Source organism: Hemitrygon akajei, chromosome 9 (assembly GCF_048418815.1).
Source record: "Hemitrygon akajei chromosome 9, sHemAka1.3, whole genome shotgun sequence".
In the NCBI taxonomy this organism is placed as follows: domain Eukaryota; kingdom Metazoa; phylum Chordata; class Chondrichthyes; order Myliobatiformes; family Dasyatidae; genus Hemitrygon; species Hemitrygon akajei.
The window spans coordinates 150,261,701-150,277,068 of NC_133132.1; the positions used below are offsets into that span (position 1 = coordinate 150,261,701).

A 15,368-nucleotide genomic window follows, 5' to 3' on the forward strand; every position below is an offset into this window, starting at 1 on the left:
AAACTGAGCAGAAATAAATCACCCTTGAATTTGAGATAAAGTTAGAGCATTAGGTGTCTACTACTTTGGTTAAAGGGATCTGGATATCTGCATCCATGACATTTCACTCCTGTGCCTGAAGAATTAACTGTTGTTCCCAACTAAATACACATCACCCTACTTTTGGCTTGATTTCTTATTGTTCTTGTTTTATTGCTTTTGGCAAAACAGCTCTTCCCAGTTAAGAAGCTGCTTGATTTCTTGCATAACCCTTTGTTTGAATTAGTTATCAAATGGAAGAACATGGGTACGTAAGAATTATTTCCATTTTAAAAATGACTTGTTTATTTAACAGCTTATTTTCAATTTGTTTTTTTTAATCAAATACTAGAAACTCTGAAAGAGTCTCCAAATTCATTTACCACACTTCATTGTAGCAAATAAAACATATATTAAGCAGCCAATAAATTAATTCATTTTCACTACAACTGCATTTTATTTAAATAAACATTCATTGGTTTGATAAATGTAGGAGAACAATAGTCTATTTTAGTTTTTCTTTCAAAGCAAGCTAAATCAATAGGCATGATTGTATCAGTTTTTGACACAGATCTGAGTATCTGCACCGACTATATTTATGTATTTTTGAGATGCAAATTTATTTATTTATTAAAATTTATTTATTTATTGAACCACACTGCCCCAGCAATTGCCCAATTTAATCCGAGCCTAATCATAGGGCAATTTCCAATGATCAATAAAGCTGCCAACCAGTATGTCATTGAACTGTGGGGTGAAACCACACTGTCAAGGGTAGAACATACAAACTCTCTGCAGGCAGTGGGTGAGAAATGAACCTGTAACTGTACTGTAAGGTGTTGTGCTAACCACTATGCTATCATGCAACCCCATCTGTCTTGAGGTGAAGCAGACTTTAGCAGGCAAGTAAGCCCTGAAATCTTTAGACAGCTTGCCACTGTCAAAGGCCTTTTAAAATATCTTAAATGTCTCAAACGAACATTTAAAAGCAATTCAAATAGATTTAAATTATACTAAAATATTATAAAAATTAATGAACAAAAATCTTAAAAATGCAAACATATTTTATTTAAACTTAATGTTTTTAATTAATTTAAACATTGCCTCCGTTGTCTTTTACCATACATTTGGATCCCAGACATGAGAAAAAAATGAAAATACAACAGAGAATGTGGAATATCAGGTAAAATCTGTGGAAAAGTAAATAGAGGTAACATTTCAGACCAATGATCCTTTGTTAGAACTGGAAAAGAAGGAAAACGACATTGTTTAAAAATGCAGAGAAGTGTGATGTGCAGAAAGCACGAAAGGAATATGTGTGACTGGATGAAAATCAAGAGAATCATGATGACACAAATGCTGTTGATGCAATCTACGGAAAGGTGATGGATTCTTGTTATTCATATTTGATGAATTGTCAGAGGATAAAAGGAAATACTGTAGATGAAAGCTCTAGAGAAGAAGGGAGTGAAAAAGCAAAAGTCAGAATCATCAGATGGGCATAAGATGTAGGAGCAGAACTAAGGAATTTGGCCCTTTGAGTCTGCTTTTCCATTCTATCGTGGCTAATTTATTGTTCCTTCTCCACCCCATTCTCGTGCCTTCTCCCTGTAACCTTTGACAATCTTACTAATCAAGAACCTTTTAGCCTCTGTTTTTAAATATATCTGAAGACTTGGCCTCCATAGCCATCTGTGGTAATAGATTCCAGAGATTCGCTACCCTCTCACTGAAGAAATTCCCCATAATCTCTGTTCTCATGGCATACCCTTTTGTTTTGGGGCAGGTCCCTCTGGTCCTAGATTTTCCCACTACTGGAAACATTCTCTCCATATCAAATTTACCCAGGGCTTTCAATATTCAATAGGTTTCAATGAGATCCCTCCTATGCCCATTCCACCCCCCCCCCCCCAATCCTTCTAAACTGCATTGAGTACAGGTTTAGAGCCAGCAAATGTTCCTCGTATGTTAACTCTTTCATTCCTGGGTTCATTCTCATAAACCAAATCTGGACGCTCTCTGACACTAGCCTATCTATAGATTGGGCCCCAAAACAGCTCTCATTACTCCAAATGTGGTCTGACCACTGCCTTAAAGTATTGGCATTACATTCTTGTTTTTATATTCTAGTCCTCTTGAAATGAATATTTTACTTGCCTTCCTCACCACTGACTCAACCTGCAAGTTATCCTTTAAGGAATCCTGCTCTGGAACTCTCAAGTCGTTATCACTTCCAATTTCTAAATTCTATCACCAGCCAAATATAAAACCGCCTCTTCACAAATGAGAGAGCACCTGCAGATGTTGAAAATACAAGCAACATACTTAAAATGCTGAAGGAACTCAGCAGTCCAGGCAGCATCTATGGAAAAGATGTTTTGGGCTGAGACCTTTCATCAGGACTTTTTTCTCCAATCCTGATAAAGGGTCTCAGCCCAAAATGTCAACTGTACTCATTTCTGTAGATGCTTCCTGACCTGCTGAGTTCCTCCAGCATTTTGTGTGTGTTGATAAAACAACCTATGCCTTTATTCCTTCTGCCAATGTGCATGCCCATACAGTTCTGTATAGTCTATTCCATCTGCCACTCTTTTGGCCATTCTCCCAATCTGTCCAAGTCCTTCAGGCAACCTCCTTCCTCAACACTGTCTGCCCCTCCACTCATCTTTGTATCATCTACAACTTGGCCAGAAACTAACCAATTCCATCATCCAGAATATTAACATATAACTGAAAAAATTAGTTGATCCAACACTGAGCTCTGCAGAACATCGGTAGTTATTGTCAGCCAACCAGAAAAAGCCCCTATTACTCCTTTCCTTCCACCAGTGAATCTGTCTGGCACCTTGTCAGAGGCTTTGAAAATCCACATAAACAACAGCCAGTGACTGTCCTGTTACTTCCCCAAAGAATTCCAACAGATTTTTCAGACAACATCTTCCCTTATGGAAACCCTACTGACTGGCCTATTTTATCATGTACTTACAAGTACCTGAAATGTCATCTTTAATAATGGACTGTAGCAATGTGCTACACAGAGCACTGAAATAACGACACGCAGTCGGTAAGTTGTTTCGAGACTAGTTTATTCAAACTTCGCGGCGCTGGCATTTAAATCCCTAACGCCACCCTCTCTGGGCGGAAATGATGTCAGAGGTGCATTACCAAAGTCTCCCCCCGCGCGCTGGCTACTTGTGAGCCGGTTCGCCTGCGCAGAAAGTGGGTCGCCACATAACACCCCCCCCCCCCCCTCAGAACCGGTGATACACCCCCCAATGTCCACAGTCTGGATCAGCCTCTGTTTGGGAGGTCTGCCTCTGCGTCACGGTGCCTGAACCTCGACCAGCTGCGCCAAGTCCACATGGGCTGGTTTGAGTCAATCCACCGTGAAAACGTCCTCTTCCCTCCAATGTCCAGAACGTACGTGGACCCGTTGTTGTTGATCACCTTGAATGGCTCCTCATACAGCCGCTGTAGCGGTGCCCAGTGTCCCCACCCCTTTGTACAAACACAAACTTACAGTTCTGCAGGTCTTTGGGTACATCTGTCTGTGCTGCGAAGTGGGTATGGGGGCCAGGTTGCCAAGCCTTTTGCGTAGCCTGCCCAGGACTGCTGCGGGTTCTTCCTCTTGCCCCCTTGGGGCTGGTATGAACTCTCCTGGGACGGCTAGGGGTGCGCTGTACACCAACTCGGCCGACGAGGCGTACAGATCCTCTTTGGGCGCTGTATGAATTCCAAGCAGGACCCAGGGAAGCTTGTCCACCCAGTTAGGTCCTCTCAGGCGGGCCATGAGAGCCGACTTCAAGTGACGGTGGAAGCGTTCCACTAGTCCGTTCGACTGTGAGTGGTAGGCAGTAGTATGGTGTAGCTGTGTTCCCAAAAGGCTGGCCACAGCCGACCACAGGCTGGAGGTGAACTGGGTGCCTCTGTCAGAGGTAATGTGGGCCGGTACCCCGAAGCGTGCTACCCAGGTTGCAATCAGTGCTTGGGCGCAGGAATCGGCAGATGTGTCGGTGAGCGGGTCCGCCTCTGGCCACCTTGCGAACCAGTCTACCATAGTTAAGAGCTACCGCACTCCTCGGGACACTGGTAGGGGGCCCACGATATCCACATAAATGTGGTCGAACCTCCGGTGGCTGGGTTCGAACTGCTGCGGTGGGGCTTTAGTGTGCTGCTGCACTTTGGCTGTTTGGCACTGCGCACACGTTCTGGCCCATTCACTGACCTGCTTGCGAAGTCTGTGCCACATGAACTTGCTGGAGACCAGCCGGACGGTTGTCCTGATAGATGGGTGCGCCGTGAACTGCGGCGCCAGAATCGATGGAAAGTCCGCCAGGATTCTGGTGAATTTGTTGTCCGACAGCGTGATGGAGTCCAGGTGTGGGGCCGGCAACTTGGCTTCACCCAGGGAGAATGTCTGGAAAGTCTCGGCATGTACCAGTCTTTTCCCTTGCAAGTCGACCAGCAGGCTGTGAGCTTGCAAGAAGTCCGCCCCCAGGAATGGTTGGGCCACTGTGGCCAGTGTGAAGTCCCACGTGAACCGGCTGGCGCCGAACTGCAGCTGCACTGTGTGAGTGCCATAGGTCCGTATCGTGCTGCCGTTTGCAGCCCTCAGGGTGGGTCCTGGCTTCCTGTTGCAGGTGTCGTACCCCGTCGGGGGCAAGACGCTGATCTCCGCTCCGGTGTCGACCAAGAAGCAGCGTCCCGGTTGTTTGTCCCAGAGGCTGTCCTGGTGGCCAGCCGCCATAGTCATTAGCAGCAGCTGGCCCTGGCCCTTGCAGGGCGGGCGACAACGGCGGGCTTTTGTGCCCCACCACTGGTGGTAGAAACGCCACTGTTCACTGGCCTCCTCACTCCTGCCTCTGTGTTGTGTGCGCCCCCCTGCCGGGCCTGGTCTGGTCTGTTGTTGGGCGCGTGGCCTGGTAATCTGATGGACGGATGCCACGCTCTCCCTCTTGGTTTTCCACAGCACGTCTGCCCAGGCCGCCACCTTCCGGGGGTTGCTGAAATCTGCGTCGGCCAGCAGCAGATGTATGTCCTCGGGCAGTCGCTCTAGGAACGCTTGTTCGAACATGAGGCAGGGCTTGTGTCCATCAGCCAGGGACAGCATCTCGTTCATCAATGCTGACAGCAGTCTGTCTCCCAAACTGTCCAGGTGAAGCAGGCGGGCACCCCGCTCACGCCGTGAGAGGCCAAAGGTCCCAGTGAGCAGCGCCTTGAATGCTTCATATTTGCCTTCTTCCGGGGGCGACTGTATGAAATCCGCAACCTGGGCGGCCGTCTCCTGGTCAGGGGCGCTCACCACGTGGTAGTAACGCGTGGAATCAGAGGATATCTGCTGAATCCGGAACTGGGCTTCTGCTTGGCTAAACCACACATGTGGTCGCAGCATCCAGAAAGTTGGCAGTTTTAGCGAAACTGCATGAACAGATGAAGAGTCGGTCATCTTTGGTCCAAATCCTGTTTGGACCGTCGGAGACACTGATGTAGCGATGTGCTACACACAGCGCTGAAATAACGACACACAGTCGGTAAGTCTTTTCGAGACTAGTTTATTCAAACTTCGCGGCGCTGGCATTTAAATCCCTAGCGCCTGCCCTCTCCGGGCAGAAATGATGTCAGAGGTGCATTACCAAAGTCTCCCTCCGCGTGCTGGCTATTTGTGAGCAGGTTCGCCTGCACAGAAAGTGGGTCGCCACAGGACTATAAAATTTTACCAAGCACTGAAATTAGGCTAACCTAGTCTATAATTTCCTGTCTTTGCATTTTGCCTTTATCCCTTCTTAGAGAGAAGTGACATCTGTCATTTTCCAGTCTTCTGGACACATTCCTGAGTGATTCCTGATCGATCACTACTAATGCTTCCACAATCCCTTCAGCTGCAGGCAACCTATCCACTTTCAGATCTTTAGGCTTCCCAAGCACATTCTTCGTATTAATGACTACACTTCTGAATCTAACTCTCGAAATTCTGGCAAATTGCTGGTGTTTTCCACAGGTACTTGTTCAGTTTATCCACCTTTCCTTTGTTCCCATTTCTAGTTCTTCTGCATTATTTTCAGTGGTCCAATGTTCAATTTTGCCTTTTTAAAAAAAATATATTATTGGCTAACTTGCCTTTATATTTTATCTTTTGGTGTAAAACAGAGTTGCCAGAAATGTAAAACATGGGAAAATTCTAGTGATGTTTAGTGGATCAGATGACAACTGTAGAGAGATGGGGACAAAGCAGTTTCCCAGTAAATAACCATGCATCAGAACCACTCAGTTCTGAGACAGACAAGAAAAGCTTTATTTTCTGAAATTGTTGACTTCAGTATGATTCTTGACGGCTGCAGTGTGACTAGTTGAAAGATGAGATGTTGTTCCTCCAGCTTGGTGTTGAATTTTATTAGAACAGAAAGACTGGAGTGAGAGGGAGAAATAAGGTGAAGGGCAATTGGAAACATAAGGTTACCCTTGCAGACTGAATAGAGCTATTCTGCACTTAGTTTACATTTTGCTTTTCTAATACAGTAGAGACAACTCTTTTTGAGGACGGAATGAGCTGCACTAAATTGGAAGATCATTAGGATTGGAGGCTAGGTGTGAGCAGCAATCAGCCCCTCTATTCAACACCTTAGTACTTCGGCATTTGGCTCAATTGTGAATCCAGTAGTGACGCAGCTCAGGTCTAGATTCTTGTTCTATTGCAATTCGATTAATGTATGAAGAAATTCTGTTCTGAGAAGCTATTCTTTAATAAGAAGAGTATAGATACAAGTTTTTTTTCTTCAAGCGGTGTTTTATTGGATCTACTCATAATTAAGTGAAAGATTGTCTTAAGTAATTTTACAAAGCTTCATGTTCAAAAGGATATAGCTATTATCCAAGTTATTTAATACATTCAACTTAAAAGTCAGAATTGCATAAATAGTTGCCAGATACACTTGGGTATGGTAGAATTACTTGTGACCAAGTTTAAGGAAGCAGCTTCTTTTTGCTCGCTACCAAGGAAATCCCCTGTGACTACAAAATAATGATCTGGAGTGATTCTATAAATGAAAATATTACTAACTCTGTGGATAGAGAATATGCCACTTAGCCTTACGGCAACTTAAGGACAAAGCCAGAAATGTGAAAAAACATGAAATCTAGAAGGTGCAATAGAGAAAATGCGTCAAGTCAAGGGTGAATTTGCCAGGTTAATCCTCATACAAATTTGCTCATCTTGCTTCATTTGGTTCTCAATGTATTGTTGTACTAGTCATTCCCTTACGTAGCTTTAGTTTAAATGCATCAATAGCATTCAGCTCAAGTATTTTTATTGAATTTGTTAATAACTATCCTGTATCTGACTCTTTATTTCTAGTTTTTTACAGATAGAAGCACCTATTCTGCAGCTATTGTTTTAAATTTTTTATATATTTATATTTATTTTGGTTTATTTTTAACAGGCCACAAGCAAGCACTGCAAGAAAATTGCATTACTTCCTGATGCTGGTCAACTTTCAGTAAACTTATCAGCCATGTCTTATGAGCGAAGGGAGGCCAACTACTTGGTTAATGAAGATCCAGAACAGCTTTCAAGAGCAATAACTTCCAACATTCAGAAAATTGGACAGCATTGTAAGTTAAATGGATTTTCTGGTGAACAACTTGTATATTCCCAAAACAAAAATCTACCAGTATAATTTAGTTATGAATGAATGGACTGCAGTACAGTGGCAAATATTACTTAGTTTTAGCTTGTTATAAATACTTGGTTTTGAGTGTATAAAATTTTAAATAATCAAAGTTGAGCACAGGCCTGCTAATAGACACTATAGGACTTTGTCAGAATAGACTTGATCAAAGGATCTTTTATCATTCACCTAATGAAATTTAATTGAATATATTACTTCCTGTTTTAATAGAAACCCTGTAAGTGAATTCAATGCCTGGCTGTATATGTAGAGGCATCTGTCCTTCTAAAGTGGGCTAATTCTCTTACATTTAATTTTGTGTGTGGATCACATGTAGAATATCTGAGTTGGAGCAGAGGCAGTTCTCACCAACAAATGCACCTTTGAAATGACAACAGTAGTGTGAATTTGCTGTACCTGATTAATAGTCATCAATGAAAATGGTTGCAAATGTTATGTCCACATTTCCTTATGCCGTGGGAGGTCAACGAGAGGCTCTTGCGTCAATGCAAGCACACAGAGCAGTCCTGGTATGCATGTTAATCCTCTGTATCACCTATTCTTATGTTATCATAAATGTGACCATCCACACTACTCTAGTGGCAACTTATAGCAATCAATTAAGTCTTTCGGGTGTGGGAGAAATCATTGGGAAAGGGCACACACACCAAAATGATGGCAAAGGAGTTTAGGATCAAACCTGATTGCTGCATTGTGAGGCATAATCTCTTTTTGCTATATCACTGCATTGAATTCAGTGCTACTAAATTCAGGAGTGTATGCATGTGTTATACTATATTGTCATGAAACATGATTTTAGAAAAGTAGCTTTCTACTTTGAAGAAAGCTGGTGCTGTAGATTTTTTTTATTTTGTTGTCATCTGTCTACATCAACCTCATCTATGTTACACAATTTTTTTGTACAACTTCAAAATTTTTATCTTCTGCTTTACACTTGCTTGTGCTATAAACATTGAATAGTTAATGTGTAGAATCTTTTTGTTGCTTATGCTTTAATAAATGCTACAAATTTTGTTAGACAAAGCCAAAGTAGAAAAGTTGCTAGATAAGAGTAAAGTGCTTAAGACAGTGAACATATCAACGTTTGGTTTGCGTGTTGCATGTATGCACTTAGAAATCTATTAACTCTATCTACCTCAGATCTAAATCAGCCTGTATGCCTTTCATTTGCTGAAAATTTATTGGTTTAATGAATCATTTTATAACTTTTCATTTCAGCCGCAGAAATCCAAAGGATTTTAAACCAACTAGGAAAGCCTCAGGATAATGCAGAACTTAGACATCAACTGTGAGTATGCTATGTAAATACTATTGGATTGAAACATTTTTCCCCCGTAATTTGTGGAGGGATAAAGCTATTTCCATTGGTTGTTTTGTAAGTAATACATGAGTATTAACTCAAGAGAATCTAAAATACAAAGGGAAGAGGTTTTTATTTCCAGACATCGTGACTTCCTTATAACTTCCTTATAAGTTGTGGTTCAGATTGTTAACTTTGTAGTCCATTTTCACAGTGACAATACTCTTAATCCTTCAGTGCAGACAGAATAGGGCATGTCTGGTTGCATTCTTTGTGGTATTTGAAGAATCATGGCTATAAATTGTTCCTGATCACATGTGCTTTAGAGTTGAAGATGTAAGGAATAATATAGCAACACACAAAATTCTGGAGGAACTCAGCAGACCAGGTAGCATCTATGGTGGGGGGTGGGGGGGGAAATACAGTCAGTGTTTCAGGTTGAGCTCCTTCGGCAGGACTGGAGAAGAAAAGCTGAGGAGTAGATTTAAAAAATGGGGGAGAGAAGAGGAAAAACACAAGATGATAGGTGAAACTGGGAGGGGGAGGGATGAAGTAAATAGCTGGGAATTTGACTGGTAAAGGAGATACAGGGCTGGAGAAGGGGGAGTCTGACAGGTGAGGACAGAAGACCGTGAAAGGAAGAAAATGGGGGAGGAGCACCAGAGGGAGTATAGTTAGGTCTCAAAGTTAGCCATTTTGATGATCCTATCACATGAGCAGCTTTCAGATAAAGTATGACTATCATAATGTAACCTGCAAAATGTTAGTTATTCTGCTTGGGGTTGGGTTAATTAACCTTTAAGAATCATGGCTATAAGAATTAAATGCCGGAGAGAATTTGAGAATGTCATTAAGGTACTATTTGTGAGTTCGTTGCTAGTCGAGCCTAGCAAAGCTGAGGTCTAAGGCAATGCCTCCTAAAGATCGGTGTTGTGCAAATGCATGGAAGATGTATGTTGATAGCCAGTCATTGTTTTCACAAAATAATCTTGCAGGAGTCTTTGATAATCTTCAGTGCAAGCATTGACTGCTTCATTGATGGCACTCATTCAGTTAGAAGGAGGTGACCAGTTCCAAGTGTATAGCTCATTTTTCTTCTCCAAGAAGGAAGCTTACCCAAAGCAAAAAGACATGGAGGCTGTGCCTTCTGTTGCAGGTAATAGTTGTTCCATATTAGTACTAGCCAATGCTCAATCATTCAAGGACAGTAGACTAATTTTCCTTCTGACATTCAGCAATCAAGAATAATACCACAATAAACTTGTACATACAGTGCAGCTTTAGATCTGGGTATGCGAGCAGCATGTAATTTGCTTTGCAGTGCTGATCATTTAATGTTTTGGTCTAACCAGTTTTTGCAGAACTGCCAATATCTAACTGCTCTCTAAGATTTCTGCTGATAGTTATTACAATGATACTTAGCATTAACTATCTTCTTTCGCTACTAGTCAGCAGAAGCAACAGTTAGTCAGCCATCTGGCTAAAGAAACTGAGAGGTACATAAGGGAATTTGGATCATTAGCAGCTGTAAATGAACAGGTGAGTTCTGAGTTTCTTTCTCACATTTAAAAAAAGTCTGCCGAAGTCTATGAATTTTAAACAATTTAGCAAACTGTCTTGGTTCAGAGTTTTTCTAATGAAAATTAATAGTAAAGATTTTATTAAAAAGTTAACTGAATATTCCCAAAACTATAGCCCTACATAATATTATAATAATTTCAATCAAATTTGGAAGTCAATAATTATGTACAATTAACTTTTTATTTGCAAAATGGAGATTTCTTAATAATGCGCTTGTTTATGTCTTAGCGACAAAGAAAGCTACAGAAGGATCGTTTGGTTGCTGAATTCACCACTGCATTGACTAATTTCCAAAGAATCCAAAGAGAGGTTGCAGAAAAGGAAAAAGAATTTGTAGCAAGAGTACGTGCTGGTTCGCATCTGTCTGTAAGTATCCATTTATCATTGAAACTAATTAAGGAAATAAATTTTGATTTTGTTTGGATTTATTTATGGATTATTCAACACAATCTTACCCTGAGCTGTTGTATCATTAATTCAGAAACTAACAGAACAACTGTACTGTTAACAGTTGTTGGGAAAAAATGTGTAATTCATTAGTCTCAGTGCATGAAATGCTCATTGCCCTGAAGATGAATTTGTACAAATCTTTAGGCTATGTTTTAGTTCAATGAATATACAGTTTGACTTCTCAATTGATTTCTCTACTGTACAAAAAAATTCAAAGTGTATTTACTATCAAAGTCTCTTGGATAACCACATCTGCAGCAGGTGCAGCTTCTCAGAGAAAATGTTGAGGAACTGGAGTTACAGCTCGATAACCTTCAACTCATACGGGAGATTGGGGAAGTGATAGATAGCTGCATGGAGCTGTCACCCCTAAGTTGCAGGAGGCAGGTAACTCAGGAGGAGGAAGGGAAATCAGCAGCCAGTGCAGAGTACCCCTGCGGCCATTCCCCTTAATAATATGTATACCACTTTTAGGTACTGTTGAAGGGATGACCTACTTGGGGGGGGGTGCTGTAACAACCAGGTCTCTGGCGCTGTGGGTCAGAAAAGAAGAGTGGTGAAGAAGTCTGCAGTAGTGACAGGAGATTCCATAGTTAGAAGAATAGAGATAAGATTCTGTGGATGTGAGAGATACCCAGATGGTATGTTGTCTCCAAGGTGCCAGGCTCAGGGATGTCTCAGATTAGGTCCACAGTATTTTGAAGAGAGAGGGAGAGCAGCTAGAAGTCTTGGTACATATTGGCACCAATGACAGAGGTAGGAAAGATGAGGTGGTCCTGAAAAGAGATTTTAAGGAGCTAGGTAGAAAGCTGAATAACAGGACGTTAAGGGTAGTAATCTCTGGATTGCTGCCTGTGCCACTTGCCAGTGAGGGTAAGAATAAGTGCACTTGGCACATGAATACGTGGCTGAGGAACTGATGCAGGAGCAGGGGTTCAGATTTCTGGATCTCATCTGGGAAAGGTACGACCCAACCCAAGGGGCACCAATATCCTTTCAGGCAGGTTTGCTGGTGTTGCTTGGGAAGGTTTAAACTAATTTGGCAGGTGGATAGGAGCCAGACTAATTGAGCTGAGGATGACGTAGTTGGCTTACAAACAGGTAGTTTGTAGTGAGACGGCTAGCAATGAGAGGTTAATGATGGGGCAAAATTGCAATCAGTGGAATGAGGTGCAATGTAAAAAGGGGACAAAATTGAAAAGGATGATAAATACAGGACGGAAGGTGTTATGTTAGAATGCGCACAGTATACGGAATAAAGTGGATGATTTTATAGCACAGTTAGATTGGCATGTATGATGTGAGCATCATTGAATTGTGGCTGGGAATTTAACGTACAAAGGTACACATTGTATCAAAAGGACAGGCGGGTAGGCAGAGTGGGTGCCGTGGCTCTGTTGCTAAAAACTGAATGCAATTCATTAGAAAGAGGTGATGTAGGAACAGAAGGTGTAGAATAGTGAGTAAATCAAGAAACTGCAAGGGTAAAAAGACCATGATGAGAATTGTATACAGATCTCTGAACAGTAGCAAAGATGTGGTCTACAGAGTACAACAAATGCATGTTAAAAGGGAAATGTTACAATAGTCATGAGGGATTTTAATATGCAGGTAAATTGGAAAAATCAGGTTGCGCTAGATCCCAAGAGGAGGAATTTGTAGAATGCAGAGGAAATAGCGCTTTAGAGCAGCTTGTGGTTGTGCCCACTAGGGGATCAGCTGTTATGGATTGGATGTTGTGCAATGAACCGGAATTGATTAGAGAGCTAAGGGTAAAAGAACCCTTGGGGGAATTGATCATCATATGATCAAATTCACCCTGAAATTTGAGAAGGAGAAGCTAAAGTCAAATGTATCAGTACTTCAGTGGAGTAAAGTACTTCAGGACAGGCTAGATGCAGGAAGATTGTTTCCGATGTTGGGGAAGTCCAGAATGAGCGTTCATAGTTTAAGGATAAAGGGGAAGCCTTTTAGGACCGAGATGAGGAGAAACTTCTTCACACAGAGAGTGGTGAATCTGTGGAATTCTCTGCCACAGGAAACAGTTGAGGCTGGTTCATTGGCTATATTTAAGAGGAAGTCAGATATGGCCCTTGTGGCTAAAGGGATCGGGGGTATAGAGAGAAAGCAGGTACAGGGTTCTGAGTTGGATGATCAGCCATGATCATACTGAATGGCGGTGCAGGCTCGAAAGGCCGAATGGCCTACTCCTGCACCTATTTTCTATGTTTCTATGTTTAAAGTACAGAGGCATGAGAGTGGAGCTGGCCAAAATGGATTTAAAGGGAACACTAGAAGGGATATCAACAGAGCAGCAATGTGTAGAGTTTTAGGGAGCAGCTTGGAAGGCAGAGGATAAATGCACCCTAAAGAGATAGTATTCTAAAGACAGGATGACGCAACTGTGGCCAACAAGTCAAAGCCAATGTAGAAGCCGGAGAGAGGGCATATATTAAAGCAAAGATTAGTGGGAAGTTAGAGGATTGGGAAGCTTTTTAAAAAGTCATAAAGAAGGAAAATTATAGGCCAGTTAGTCTGACTTCAGTGGCTGGGAAGATGTTGGAGTCAATTGTTAAGGATGTGATTTCAGGGTACTTGGAGTTCATGATAAAGAGGCTGAAGTCAGCATGGTTTTCTTAAGGGAAAATCTTGCCTGACAAATCTGTTGGAATTTTATGAAGAAATAACAAGCAGGATAGACAAAGGAGAGTAGGTTGATGTTGTGTGCTTGAATTTTCAGAAGGCTTTTTACATGGTGCCACACGTGAGTCTGCTTAACAAGTTACAAATATTACAGGAAAAATACTAGCACGGAAAGAACATTAGCTGATTGGCAGGAGGCAAAAAGGCAGATTAAAGGGAGTATTTTCTGGTTGTCTGCCAGAGACTAATGGTGTTCCACAGGGGTCTGTGTTTGGACCGATTATTTTTGTTTTCTGTCAATGATTTGGATGGTGGAGTTGGCTTTGTGGCCAAGATTGCAGTCTATATAAAGATAGGTGAAGGGGCAGGTAGTGTTGAGGAAGCAGAGCAGCTGCAGAAGGACTTGGAATGGGAAAAGAAGCAGCAGATGGAATGCAGTGTTGGGAAGTGTATGGTCATGCACTTTGTGAAAGTGTAGACTATTTTCTAAATGGAGAAAAAATTCAAAAACTGAGGTGCAAAGGGACTTCGGAGTCCTCATGCAGGATTTCCTAAAGGTTAATTTGCAGGTTAAGTCTGTGGTGAGGAAAGCAAATGCAATATTATAATTCATTTCAAGAGGACTAGAAAATGTAATGTTGAGACTTTTATAAAGCACTGGTGAGGCCTCATTTGGAATATTGTGAGCAGTTTTGGGCCACTTATCTAAGAAAGCATATGCTGACATTAGAGAGGAATCAAAGGGGGTTCATGATTCTGGGATTGCAAGGCTTTTCATTTGAGGAGCATTTGTTGGCTCTTGGTCTGTACTCACGGGAATTCTGAAGAAAGAGGGGTCAGTGTTGAAAGGCCTTGACAGTGTTTGTGGAGAGGATGTTTCATTTGTTGGGGGAAGACCAGAGGGGATAGTCTCTTACTAAAGGGGAATCCATATAGAACGGAGCTAAGCAATTCATTTAGTCCTTATTCTGGGATTGATCCAAGGGTGCAGCTACCATCTCTGGCTTGTAGTGAAAATCATGCCCCAACTATGACAAAGCCACTCACTAGGCCTGAGTGTAAATGGATCATGGGTCACGGAACTTTTAAACACCCCATCTCAGCTCCCTGCACTAAGATGTGACTCACCACACAAGTGCCTAAATTTAGTCACTGTAAATCACCGAACTTAACTAATTCACTAATGTTCTCTCTCTCCCTCCCCCACTGCAAGCTGAGTATGGTCACTGACTGCTAATCTAAACAATACACAAATAGTGCAGATCTAAACAAACGTACAGTTGAGCAACCGCTGGATACCTGTCTTGCCTTTGGTCTATCCTACCTATCTCCTGAGGTATACCGGGCAGGAGGCAACTTTAAAAGCAAAACTTTAGGAAGCATAGGCCATCAGGCGAATGGTCATGCAATCCTGAAATGCGTACTCCCGCCAGAGAACTAGTGTCCACCCTGGATAACCTCAAATAATAAAGGAAAAGTAAGGTGTGAACCATAGGAAGAAATGATTACTCAGTCCAGCTGGAACACTGCTTTATCTAACTGAGGTACTTGTACACTAGCTAACTCAACAGCATTCAAACAACCATTCTCACTCAGCAGGAGTTGTACCAAGCAGGAGATAAATGGCAAAGCAGCAGCACGCTACAGAACAAAGTAACAAGCAAAAGGCCTGTGCACTGCAAAAATCTAGG

General features: G+C 42.1%; 1 protein-coding gene across 1 annotated transcript in view; it reads left to right on the forward strand.

The window, feature by feature from the left end:
- The window catches only part of stx7l (syntaxin 7-like), a 43,745-nt gene that overhangs the window by 8,959 nt on the left and 19,418 nt on the right, over positions 1–15,368 (forward strand). The window contains exons 2-5 of the mRNA XM_073057259.1: positions 7,455–7,626; positions 8,922–8,991; positions 10,452–10,542; positions 10,813–10,950. Of these exons, the coding sequence (XP_072913360.1) occupies positions 7,527–7,626; positions 8,922–8,991; positions 10,452–10,542; positions 10,813–10,950 (399 nt within the window). The 5' untranslated portion in view covers positions 7,455–7,526. The remainder of the gene's footprint in view (positions 1–7,454; positions 7,627–8,921; positions 8,992–10,451; positions 10,543–10,812; positions 10,951–15,368) is intronic.